The sequence below is a fragment of the Phalangium opilio genome, unplaced genomic scaffold (assembly GCF_054372755.1).
Source record: "Phalangium opilio isolate 3A_F unplaced genomic scaffold, DU_Popi_V2 ptg000070l_1, whole genome shotgun sequence".
NCBI classification, from domain to species: domain Eukaryota; kingdom Metazoa; phylum Arthropoda; class Arachnida; order Opiliones; family Phalangiidae; genus Phalangium; species Phalangium opilio.
Window position 1 is genome coordinate 6,269,561 of NW_028324182.1, and position 13,343 is coordinate 6,282,903.

The 13,343-nt window shown below is 34.9% G+C and overlaps 1 protein-coding gene across 1 annotated transcript in view; it reads left to right on the forward strand.

Annotated features, from left to right (window-relative positions):
• The window catches only part of LOC149661278 (serine/threonine-protein kinase 17A-like), a 57,982-nt gene that overhangs the window by 30,298 nt on the left and 14,341 nt on the right, over positions 1 to 13,343 (forward strand). The window contains exons 3-4 of the mRNA XM_089842748.1: positions 5,067 to 5,282; positions 12,467 to 12,605. Coding sequence (XP_089698874.1) covers positions 5,067 to 5,282; positions 12,467 to 12,605 — 355 coding nt within the window. The remainder of the gene's footprint in view (positions 1 to 5,066; positions 5,283 to 12,466; positions 12,606 to 13,343) is intronic.

The following is a 13,343-nucleotide window of genomic DNA, read 5'->3' on the forward strand; positions in this document are numbered from 1 at the left end:
AAAAGTGTCTAAAATTGAATATTCTCGCTTCCTTGATTTTGCAGCCCTGTATGTACAGAGTAAAAGTACTTTTCCCAATTTTTTTTAGTGGGCTCTCTTGCAAATAGACTGGTATCGCCTTGGTAAGACTTATTGTTCTCTTATTTCAATGCAAAATATACCAACAAAAAAAAAAAGGAGAAATAAATATAAATATTCAGTTTTCTTTAAAAATAAATAAATAAATATATAATCTATCCTTTTCCGGTGTGTTTGAAACGTTCTGTTATACATTCCTCCCTCTTTTTTAATGCATTTTTTCTACCTGTATCATAAGTTTATGGCAGTAAGTTATCAATCTTTTATAGCTCTGTCTACAAAAATCTAGTCCCACGCGTCACAATATTCTCTTGGGAATTTAAGATTGAAAAGCTATCATTCTAGAATTTTGTCTCTAGTATTGACCATTATATTAAGTACTTTAAGTGAAACCAACGCAAAGGGTCGGGGCTGCCCTCGTAAGTTATTTTCCTCGCGCTAAGATGCAACGCCAGATGGAGCTAGAGTTCACTATACGCGGTGGGAAGGCTAGGCAACTCGCGCTGCCTCTAGCGGTGGCTCTTGGAGCGAGAGAAATAGCCCAAGAAGGTGGTCTCCCTCCTGTGGTGTTTGGAGTGATAACTCGCGAACAGTTATGCAAAACTACATTTTTGATTCCTGAATAGGTAATGATTTATAGGCATGAACTTATGTTTTCATGGCAGCACAAGTAAACCACCGAGAGAGTTAAGTCTCTTTTTTTCAATTCGCAATAAAAACTAAAATACTACTCTCATTTTATTCTTGAATAAAAGAAATTTTATTAAATAAAATTCCCTTAAAATAATTTTCACTTTTTCAAGCATTGATGCACGAATCCATTTCCTATACTTAAAAAAATAAAAACTCTTAGTTTCTTTTGAGGAATTTTTGTTTAGTTTAAAAAACATTTTCTGAATAAATTTAATAAAAAAGAAGAGAGGCCCTCTGTAGCCTAGTACTGTATATTTAGCTGACGAGGGCAATGCAAAAACGGAACAGCTTGGACCTCGAGAAAAAGCCAGGCTTGTGATGATTTAAAATTCATTCAGGAGTAACAGCTTGGAAACGAGTTTCGCAGTGCAGTGTAGGCATATAGTTAGTGTGAGTATACGGGGCCCGGATTTTTTATGATTAGTTGTATTAAGAACGTAAGGCGGGTTGTTAGGTTGAGTAGCAAGCTAGCTTCCACTTTTAAAAAATGCGAGTGAGGTCTGTGACCCGTAACTCTTCACCTCGTACCCGTCACGGAAAAAAAAGGTTACTTTGGTAAACTTTTCAAAAAACCCTTCCAACAACTTATTTACGCCAACTGAGCTAAGATGAAAGTTTTTACTCCTGTCTCATGGCTACTAAAAAGATGTGTGAATAGATATATATTGTGGTACTGAGAGGGGAGGAGTTACGGGAACATGACGTCAATATTGCTAGTCTAAATTGTATGACCTGAGCAGACGACTTCCAATATGGTCGCCAAAACCTGGGGTAAGAGATTGGAGGGTGTGACGTCACGAGAGAGTTCGTAGTAGCAGACTGACTGGCAACACTTCTCTATTTTACGATGCTACAAACCAAGAATTTTTAAATATACAATATTTACTAAACTGTCAGTAAAGTCTATGACATATTGCATAGATTGATAAAGCTTCATTTATTTATGATAAATTTTTGCTTGATAAATAATAAATTCAATATTATCTGCATGATTTAATTTATTTTTCACACTCTAAAGCTTGTACTTGAAAAAGTTTCCATGTATTGAATGAATTAAGTTGTACATATACCATACAAATTTTACGTAACTTAAACGTTGGTTAAATGTTGCCAACCTTGACCCCTGGCTTTTAAGTTCTCAAAAACTTCACGCTCCGATTTATAAACTATCTTTTTAGTTTTTTAAAGATTGCGTCTTTATGTAAATTCATTCTCAAACTTGGTTATTTTCTTGGCAAGATGGAAAAAAGTTAACGTTTAAGTTTAGCGTAACCTTAAGAGTATGAAACATTACAGTAGAGTTCGTGGAGAATTCTCAAACTTGGATGGATGAAATGAACTTCACGCTAGATGTGGAAACGTGATGAAATTTAATGTTGAAATTATCTTTATCTTGTAAGCTCACGATGTACCCATTGGCCATGGCTAGCTCTGTGGGACATCCAAGTTTTGTTCCTTTTTAATTCTCGGACATTTAGAATAAATTGAAGTAGATTAACTCGAAATTATTAAGCCAGTTGTTCGGTGTTAACTTCCAAGCCACACTGAATTGTAATAATTCGAAGTGACCAACCCCTCGATGTGAAATAATTATTAAAATGTGAAGTTTGTGAGTTTCTATGTTTGTTACTCAATACCGCTTTAACGGATTTAGATGAAATTTGGCACGACAGTAGACTAATACCTGGATTAACATATATGATACTTTTTATTCTGATAGTATGTCTCCTACGGTTAATTTCCAACGTTGGGCGCTATCATTTCGAAGTTCCTAAATTCTTACGTACTTTTAAGATATATATGATATCGGGTAGGAACATAACACTTAGAGATATATCGTCTGATACCAAGGTAGGGTCGTAATGGATGTTCGCCAATGAACTTTGACCCGGTTTTCTATCGTGACCTTAGAGCGTTTACCTACCTCAACCTTGTCTGGGTAGGCATCAATACTTGCCCATCATTTTTCATATAGCACAAAGCGTACTGTACAAAAACAAAAAACAAAATTCAAAGTTCCGATTATTATCAACAAAGATAGCATTGTTTTTATACCGTGAAATATTTCGCTCATGAAATGTTTTTTTAGAAAAATATTTTATTGTTCCCCCTGGCGAGTTTATGGAATTTTCGAAATTTATTTCACGATGTTTTGATGTTGTTTTTTTTTTGGGCTCTTCCTCTTTTGTTGACGTTTATGGGAACCGCCGTTTTCTTTACCTTGAAGGTCAAAGGCTCTTATAGTCTTTTACCAACCCTGAAAATCGTTTGACCTTTAAAGATAAGGTCAACTCCGGGTTCCTTTTTGTACGCGCGAACTATGAATGTAAACAAAATTTAAAAACAATTTTTATGTGAAATTAAGGTCAAAACACTCTTGATAAACGTTTTTCAATTTTTTTTTCTTATTATTCTTGTGTTTATCCATAATTAGTTTAATTATTTATTCGATTCGGTTGTTGTAATTTAAAATATTACAACGAAAGATGCGGGAGGTCGGATTTCGGCACTCGGAGCGATTTTCAATTTTCAAACATCTTAAAAGTATTAAGAGAGGCCTCGTCTAAATGTAATCCACCGAAATATAAAAACTTGAACCAAAGAAAGTATATAAAAAAAGCTTTTAAACGTATGGTATCTCTGTGGGTATCACCCTTGCAATATTTCCCAGAGGCATATCAAACCGTTAAGTATAAGTACTTAGAACTATACCCAACTACCAAAAACTAAAAGTAACCTAATAATATTAAGTTAGAAGTTGGTAACCTCGTCGTCGAAGTGTTTCTTGACACGACAAAATACAAATCTATAGTTCTATCAGGGATAGATTTAATTTTAGAAGTAGGAATGGTGAACAGAGTAATCTGAGCGCGCGTCAAAGTCCCGGACCCCCTTCCACGGGGCGAGGGGGGGTATGAAAGAAGAGGCGGGTCATAGCGACAGAGGTAAAAAGGAACTACGTATTTTTCGCCGTCCCCGTCAGCAACGTCAATAAAAACGTAGTAAGATAATTTAAACTTTTCGTTACGTGTTGGAGGGAGGGGCTCTATATTGCGCTATGAGTCGGACTGAAGTAAATACTAACCGTTCTCCTTTCCTACTTCTAAAATTAAATCTATCCCTGGTTCTATAAAGGACGGGTGAAGATACGTTTGCGCATGCATGCACTTTTCGTTGTTACGTTACTTGTACCTCAACCATGACAACCCCCCCCCCTCCCCAAATAATCTTGAGTCGACCTCAACTCTCCCTCTCTTGAAAAACCTTTCCAAGATCTTTAAAACCGTAACAAACGAAATGATAATCCGGAGATATCTTTTTTCATATTTTTTTCTTTTTCAAGTCCCGCCGGGTCTACTTTTTATATTTTATGTCTTTGCTACGTCGGAATTAAACCGTAAAGAAATAAAATTTTATTCTTTATGTGTGCTTGCTTTTACACCGCAAGTACATCCGCGTTCCAAGCCTTTTCCCTCTTAAATTTACCATACCGCGAAGAGCCCTTGAATTTTTCTTTCATTTCAATGTCTTTCTGTTCTTGATCTCTTTTGGTTACGCTTTCCAAGAATATTCAACTGCAGATTTAGATTAGAAACTTCGATAGAAATTGGAGTTGAGGTTAATTTGGAAGAATTAGAATTGAATTGAATTGAAGTGTAGTTTGTTGTGTGTTTAAACAATGTTTTTGAGGTATAAACAAAGATGAATGGTAAGAAAGTTAATGATCACGAGGTAGTTAAATATGCGTGGATGTTTGGAATAACTTCATGTTGATAATTCGTGATCACCGGTGAAGAAAAATTTGATAAAGAAAACCCACAATTTTTTTTTAATATTTGTTTGAAATATGAGAGAAAAAACTAAACGGATTTACCATTTTTAATGTGTTTTTATGAAGAAGCTTATGGATCTTCTGTAGCATAGCGAGACTCATGGATCATATTTTTTTCTAATGAAAGTCTCGTGTTTATACGTCTTAATGTGAAGGGAACGTCACGGTTTTTCAAGCACCCGTCCCGTGATCGTCGGCTTTCCCTTTTATCCCCACAAACAACAAAAAAATAAAACGTGATTCTCGGGATGGTCGGCCGTGACATTGGATTTTATTTTTCCTACTAAGAATTTTCGGCGTAGCGTAATCATTAAGATTTTATTTACCGTAGCGTAAATAGGTTTTTACTGTTTACTCGAAATTTTCCACGTACCATATTTTAACCTTATATCAAACTTATTTTATTATCTTGTTTTAATTAACAAAATTTAACAATTTTTAACGTTTCTCTTCTTTTTTGCAGAGGCAAATTCGCCACTGTTCGTAGATGTCGCCATAAGTCTTCCGGTCAAGATTTCGCTGCCAAAATTATCAGGAAAAGACGTCGAGCGACGGATGTACGTCACGAGATTCTTCACGAGGTTTGCGTTCTGAAATTGACAGCCAATTGCAAGAACCGTATCGTTCGCTTACACGAAGTCTTTGAGACGCCAACCGAAGTCATCCTCGTCTTAGAACTGTAAGTTGACCACTGATTTGATTATGTATGATTAGTCTTTTTGGAGGAATAACGTTTGACCTGAAGAATCCTTTTCACTTTGATGTATTATTCGAGCCATTATTCAATTTGAAAATTTGCTAGTAACAAGTTTGTCGTGGGTGTTTGATTAGTGTTGAAAGCGAAACGTCCTTGCGCGGGGCCCCTCTTATGGCGGCGCGTGTGTGTTGGCGACAGTGGCGACGTCTTCGCTGGCTCCCCTTTTATTAAAGAAACGTGTCGAGAATGCCATCTTTACCACGAGGACTTGAGGTCGTCTGAATTAGAAGACGCTTTGACTCTTGCTTGGCGCCAAGAAGGGATTTTTTTCTCCTGACTTAAAAAAGAGAGTGGGATTTACAATTTTTAATTCGACACAGGGTTCTCTTCTACTAAGCGCTTGATTTTTATAACATATTTGGGGGAAAGGACATGACGGGAAGGGCTTCACACTAGGGTCCGAGGATCATCCTTGCAGGCCTCCCTATAATAATTCTTTCTTCCAAATTGAATGACGCGTCATCTATAATTTAAGTTGGACGGAGACGCGGCGTCGTTCGGGGGTTTATAGATGAATGGTTTCCTGATTTGATCCTATTTAAAATTAGAAGCCTTATTAATCTCTGTCGCTAGCTAGATTTACTGATAACCCCGGAAACGTATAAGGGTTCAAAAGGTCGGATCAAAATCCAGAGCTCTAGCATGCGTTTAATTTACTCACGAAGATCCCTTCCTTAATAAATGGAATACTCATAAGCTTATCATCGTAAGTCTGAATACAACCCTCTCAGTAAAATGAGTCCTGTTTTAGGAAATATTCGCATGCATTCTCAACGTAGTATTGACGTAGTTATGACGTAGAGGGAAGACATTCCTTAACTAGAAATAGCCGCGTAGGTTGTGAATGACTTTCTTAGTACTGCAAATTTTTATCCTTTTCAAGTAAATAAACGATTCCAAACATCTGATTTGAACCCCCCTTTTAAACGTAAGGTAAATTCGATAAGTTTACGACACGACGTCTGATATGGACTGACGCAACTGGGAACTGATAGATAACTGGAGTTATTTCTAAAATTAACCTTGGAGAAAATTTTTCGCGACCCACGAACCTTTTTCAAAAGCTTGCGGGTTCAAAACCTTTTATAAACTAATAAACAACGCGAAAGAGAAGGAGGGGGAAAAGCTTATTTTAAGAAAAAAGGTTTTTTTAGGAAAGGATATAGTGCCAAGGATGAGTCAATTGGGGCCCCAAGAAATGTTCTTGACTTATTCAGTTTACGCGGGTATATTTTTGGTTTAAATCTCAAAGCATACTCGATTCATTCCCACGTGGTTTTAGTTTTAACTTTAAAAGCTTTCTAGGAACCTTTTAATAGCAAGGCTAATCGTAGGACTTGTTGAAAATGAAAATGAATCGCGCAATCTAAAGTTATTAAGTAATTGACAGGACTCGAATGAGTCAACCTCTTTAAGGCCATATTTATTATCTTACCTGGATGCTGGATTTTTTCTTTTTCTTACTGCCGTTTTGTAATATTGTTACTTCTTGTTAATTGAGATTAATTTGACCCTTGGGGTTTCGTGGGTGTCATGTTTTGATACTGTTTTTCAAATTAAGAAAACGTGCTCCTCTTGCGAAAGCGACGGTTCATCGAATTTAGTTGGATCAATTTATTTTTTTCAATGGCATTATGAAAATTATGAGTTAACTTAGTCTTAGTTATCATCTTTAGCCCATAGTAACTATTTAAAATATATAGATATTGCAAGGTAAATACTCTGGTGTCGAAATTGGCTGGGTCGTTCCTGAGCAAGCATCCGCCTATCCTACCCCACTTCCGTTTGCAAGATATATGAAAGACCAGCAGCTGTTAACTTAGCCATAAAAGCCACCCCTAAATATACTGTATTTCCATGCACTTCACTCTTTTAAAGGCAGACTATTAGAAAGAAGTTGACTTCCTCTGTCCCTTGGCATACCATCACCCCTCCCTTCCTTAGGGATCGACTCCCAAGATGGTTCATTAGAGACCACCATTTCTTTGATGATGACCTTATATTCCTACTCTCCCTTCCCTTGGTATAAAAATTCCGTATCCTTCAGTTTAAATTTGGTTTCAAGACTTATCGAATTTTAATGGCCCGTTTGATTACCGGCGACACGAACTTCGGAGATCGTGATTTAATTTTTTCTTCTTCTTACCCAGTTCGTTGTTACTCAATATCGTGACGTATTAGTGTAATATCGGCATCGTTCCGTTCCTAGATTTATCGTTGGGTATCTACACCCTTCCTGAATGTCTAAGCCTAAATTTAACTTAAAAATCGATAATACCGGAGATTATTACGAGATTAAACATTCCCGAATTCAATCTACTAACGCTTGAGGATAAACCGTGTCATAACTGACCTTCAATCATTATTTCAATTACGATATTTTTCGTGATTCCCGTATAAGAAAATTATTTCACCTCCTTGGATTAGATTTCTTTTTATCTCTTCGGGGTTCGATCGAATTTTGATAATCATTTGTGTTTCCGTCCGTTTTAATCCACTTCAATCCATCTTTTCCCATAACTACATGACTACAAATCCCTTATTGCAAAAATATTTTTTGTTCTTCCAACGTTCTAATTGTTCATTAGCAATTCCGAATAAATTAGTTTTATCTGTTGCGCCATTTTTGTTTTCTGTTTTCCCCGTTGGTTATAGTCAAATTCCCTTTAAATTTCGCAATGCAGTTTCCTTTTCAAGTGGCTTTACATTACGTTACGTATCGTACGCCAATTTGCTCGTTGGTATAATAGGAATTTCTAGTCAGATTCATTCTGCCGTGAAAATAAATATTTTTGAATCATTTACACTTTCGGTGAATAAATTAGGTGACTTGGAAAATAACCATATCTTTGTTTGTAGGGTTGTGTGAGTATTGTCACGTATTCGACTCGATTTGGTTTTACGAAAGCTAGAAATTAACCTATGAATAAAGAATTAAAGATACAATTTTAATTTTTAATACTGAATATTGTACGTAGCTTAATCAATATTAATTACTAGGTGATTAAGCTTTTAATTCAATAAAAACTATTATTTTTTAGGGATCAACCATAAATCGAAAAGGTTACGGGTTTAATGGCTAGGGGTTCGCGGACCCAACTTTGAGGAACAGAACGTAACCACTTCTAAAACCTTCTCGTAGTGTTATAGTGATCTCAACCATGCAGTGTTGTCAAATTCGGTAACGAATTCTTACTGTGCATTCATTTTTATTTTTACGAAACCACGCTGGATTTTTTTTCTTTAAATTCGTTTTAATTATTCTTAAAATTTTAACCCTATAATTTTAATTTTATCGCGTTACCTTAATCAAAATGCCAATTTTCTTAATTATATCCGCATTATGACATTATTAATATTGGTAATAAATGAGTCATTCGAACGAAGCTCGTTAGGTGATCTCATCATTATAAACTAAAATTTTAAAAACCGGTTATTTACTATAATCATTTATTTTTAATTCGTTAATTAATATCATACTTTTAAATTTCCAATTGGAATAGAAACCGTATTCAGAAACCAGTTAACAGCGGGTAAAATTCGTTATAGGTCGACCTCGAGATGGCCCCATACTGTTCACAATAATTAATTTTTAAATTACATCGGATTTTATTTTTGCAATTAATTATTTGACTAATTGTCTGAAATATGAAATTTTAATCAAACTTTTGGGTTAAAAATTATATCCCGTTTTATATACCTGTACAGGCGCGCGGTGCGACACCTCGGTTTTAATGTTAAGCAATTGTCACGTTTGATCTCATTATAATCCGATCATCGCTTTTTGATTGGCGTCTCTAGATCTCTTTCTCCCTTTACTTTTAATTGCCAACCTTGATTACCTCATGTTACGACAAGTTTTTTTATTCCATTTTTCCCATGAATATTTGCTATTTATATTCTGGGTGTTTCTGATCAAGGTTTCCACGTGTCAGGGAAAACCTGGAAAAGTCAGGGCCGAAAAAGTTCAGGGAACTTCAGAAAAGTCAGGGAATTTGATTTTAGTGGGTAAAATGTCTGGGAATGAGTCTTTATTGAAAGAGTGATGAAAGTTTCTCCTCATCTTCTCTTAACACAGAAAACTCTAGAGCAATCCTTAAAAATGTCTAGAATTGTTTTTGTAAAGTAAATGCCTTTTAAAAAAATCTCTTAGACTGTTATTTATAGTAAAAATGTTTCTTATTCATTTTGGTGCAACAAATACATGGGAAAACTTAATGTAGAGAGTTTATTTAATTATAAGCACTTAAAACGTGCTGTAAACATTTAGACTTTCGCCCTAAAACGTCAGGGAAAACCTGGAAAAGTCAGGGAATTTGGTTCTGAAAATTCCGTGGCAACCCTGCTGATATTTTATACTTATTACAATATATTGATTTCATTTAGTTAAATATTCTCAGGACAATTGGAAACATTCTTCTTTGTAATAAATTCTATGGTAGTTAATAATCCGTCCGCTTGTTTTAATGAAGAGAAAAATAATGTACAAATTTCTAGTTTTTCGGTAATTACGAATTTAATCCATCCACACCTATCCAGTCATTTAACGAGTAGTGCGAAGTTATTACATTTAGGCATACTCGTATTTGACTTCATTTTTCAAATGTTGAAAAACGAGATTAAATCGTGCTTGTTTTACTTAACTAATCCGGTAGTAGTTCGTTGAAATGTATATAGCCTGTTATTTTCCAAAAAGGTCAAGAAATGAACGGCATTGTTCCTCATTTTATAAACTCAACAACTCGCGTACAAAAATTTATAAAAACCCTAATGGAGTTAGAGAATCTACTTATTGACCGTATTTTATATACTTAATGATATAATAACAATAATACTTTCCCGTAGGAGGTTTTTCTTTTTATGAAGGTGCTTATTTGCCAATCATTCATCATATATTTGTTGAAAACTTGAAACTTCTGCTGTGTTTATAATATTCCAATTCGACCATAATCCTTAGTTTTTTTTGCTTTTTTTAAAGTTGATTGCATTTTTCAGGGTTTATACGAACCTGGAAAACTCAGGGAAATAAATAGTTAACAAAAAACCTGAGGGAACTTTAGAATTTTTAGGAAAATTCAGGGAAATCAGGGAAATTTGTTAGACTCGTTTGAGTAAGTTTGCTCTGAAGGTGTTGCTTCAACTATGAAAAAACCACTACCGTTGTTATTACTCCATATATGCGAAAAAACCCTGGAAAACTAGGGGATGTATTTGGGAAAAAACTGGAAAACTCACGGAAAAGGAATGTGTGGGAAAAATCCTGGAAAACTCGGTGATTGATATACAGGGTGTTTGTGAAAGGTCCATCAATAATGAAAGGGCGTATTTATTGGGCCATTTTGAGTCGAAAATGTTCTATGACATTTTTCCGTTCGGGCCACTGTTTTCAAGTTATGATTGGAGTAATTTACGGATGACCCCTTAAATTTAATTAAGAAATTGAAAGACAGCGCTAATTTAATGAAGGGGTCATCCCTAAAATATTCAAATCATAACTCGAAAACCGTGGCTCGGACGGCAAAATGTCATAGAACATTTTCGACTCAAAATGGCCCAATAAATACGCCCTTTCATTATTGATGGACTTTTCACAAACACCCTGTATATGGGAAAAAACCTGGAAAACTGTGTAAAGAAACTTGGAAAAATCAGGGATACATATGGGAAAACTCATGGAAATCGGTTTTTCCAAAAATTGTATGAACCCTGTAAAATTATGCTTTAATATGCTCAAGGAATATTATAAATCCATTAACGATAATTTTATATATATATATTTTTTTAATTTGGTATTCCGGGAGTGTGATTTTAGTGGGCGGATAATAATTTTATTTTCAGATTTTAAAATTTTCAAAGCAAGCAAGCAAGAAGCAACCTTAGGATATTATTAATGATTAAAAAACAAAAGACGGTGGTGGGATAGTAGGCCATACGCTGTTATAGCTTAGAATGTCTGACTACACCCTCTTCCCAAACTATCGGTATAGTTTCATCCTTTATCGTAAAATCCTAGATATCCATTTCCATAATTAAACAGTTCCGTTTTGCAAAAGTTTTAAAGCATCTAATTTATTCCAAGTGCAGGCGGATCTGACCAAAAAAAGATTAAATCTAGATTTTATAAAAACAAAAGAGTCGATATAAAAAGGGGGGAGCTCTTCGAAATGATTAATATCCCAAAATTAAAATTAAAAATAACTTATATAGGGACCATGACTAATTTAAAATTATTTTGCGTAATGTAGGGCTCTGGGTCTTTGAAAACCTGAAGTTTTTTTTTTTTTTTTAATATTCGCGACTTGCCCCGAGTTTATTTAAAGCACCCTTGAATATGAACAGCATACCTAATTTCATAGTATAAGTCTTGTACATTAAAAATAGCTCCCATATTCCGTTCAATATCTAATGATAAATTTAATAAATTACCTATAATCCGTAGGTTTTAATTAAGTGATGTCACTAATGAATTCGACCAAAAATTTATATCATTTCTGGTTTTTTTTTTTTGTTAAATATTTTAAAAGCACTCGATCGCAATGCCCTTTTAAAACTCGTCCAAAACTTTCAAAAACCAGTTACATATTTTTATTATTTTTTTTTATATTTTAAATGTCGGTACATTTTTTCAACGTTGATTTAAACGTTAATATTTTTTGAAACGTAATTAGCCCGAATTAATGACGGATATGTGGGTGTTATTAACCGGGAGAATCCTGTTTGGTTTTTACGTTCATATCAGATCCTATCGAGGGGTGGGTCACTTATATTCACTTATTGTCTAACAGATTTGAGATAGATCAGTGAGCACCAACTCTCTGTTTTTATGGGGCCAAAATTATTTCTATTACCTATCACAATAAATACACCAGAATCATGTTTGAATTAATTGCTAAACCAAAGTGTTGTATAACAACTATTCGAGCCCTCAGTTCATGAAGTCCTCGTTAAAAATGGTCCGAACCTGTAATATATGGGCTGTTGTTTTCAGTATCAATTGAAAATCCTGTTATATTTTCATTTTTATGGCGTTTTTCTTTATGGTTCTGTATAGAATATCATATAAGGGCTCTTGTTTACTCGTGTCTCTTTTGTTTGTCGTTGTTTAGGGTTTCCGGTGGCGAATTGCAGCGGTTGATAGACGACGAGGTGTCAATGACGGAGGCCCAAGTCATCCGCTTGATGCGTCAAATCCTCGAAGGCCTCTCGCATCTCCACGAAAGAAACATCGCCCATCTAGACATTAAGGTAAGACCTAAGACCTTAGACGCTGTGTCGCATTCTTAAAACATATAATCCTACACAAATAAATAAATAAATAAATAAATAAATAAATAAATAAATAAACGTATAGTAGCGGTGCGGCGTGACTCCGAAGATCCGTCAGTTTCTACCTTCTTAAACCCTAATAGTAAAGAACACCAAATTTGGTTTTTGTTTAGTTGTTGATTCGGAAAAAAACACATATTATTGCATTACGAAGAAGCATAAGTACTTTTAGTTCTTGTTTCTTATAAGGCTATGAAATTCATTGGCGCAAACAAGATGTGCTTAGCATTATAAAATGGGTTCGAAATATCCAGTTTGACATAACTAAGTAAGATAAAACGTATTGATTTCTCATTTTCTTTGAGCGCACCTATTTTTCGTGAGGGCGTATGTAGTTTTATTCCGATTGGGTAATTCCATTATTCCCCCTCCCTCCTTTTTCCTCAATTCCTTCAACAAGGTCCTTGATAATTGAAATTCTTTCGATGATCAAAAATTTCGATTAATTGCGAATTTTTCTCTGACAAATATTACGCCCACACCCGTTAGAATCGAAATATATTCGATATTTTTTTTACCATTCTCAATTTGTGGATTTTTAACTTAAGGAGTGTTTAAAACTTAATCTCATCATATCAGTCGGAATTCCCATTATTATTGGCTCAGCGAGAGGGTTATCCTTGAACATGTGTTTTTTTTGTGTTTATCCCATGCTGC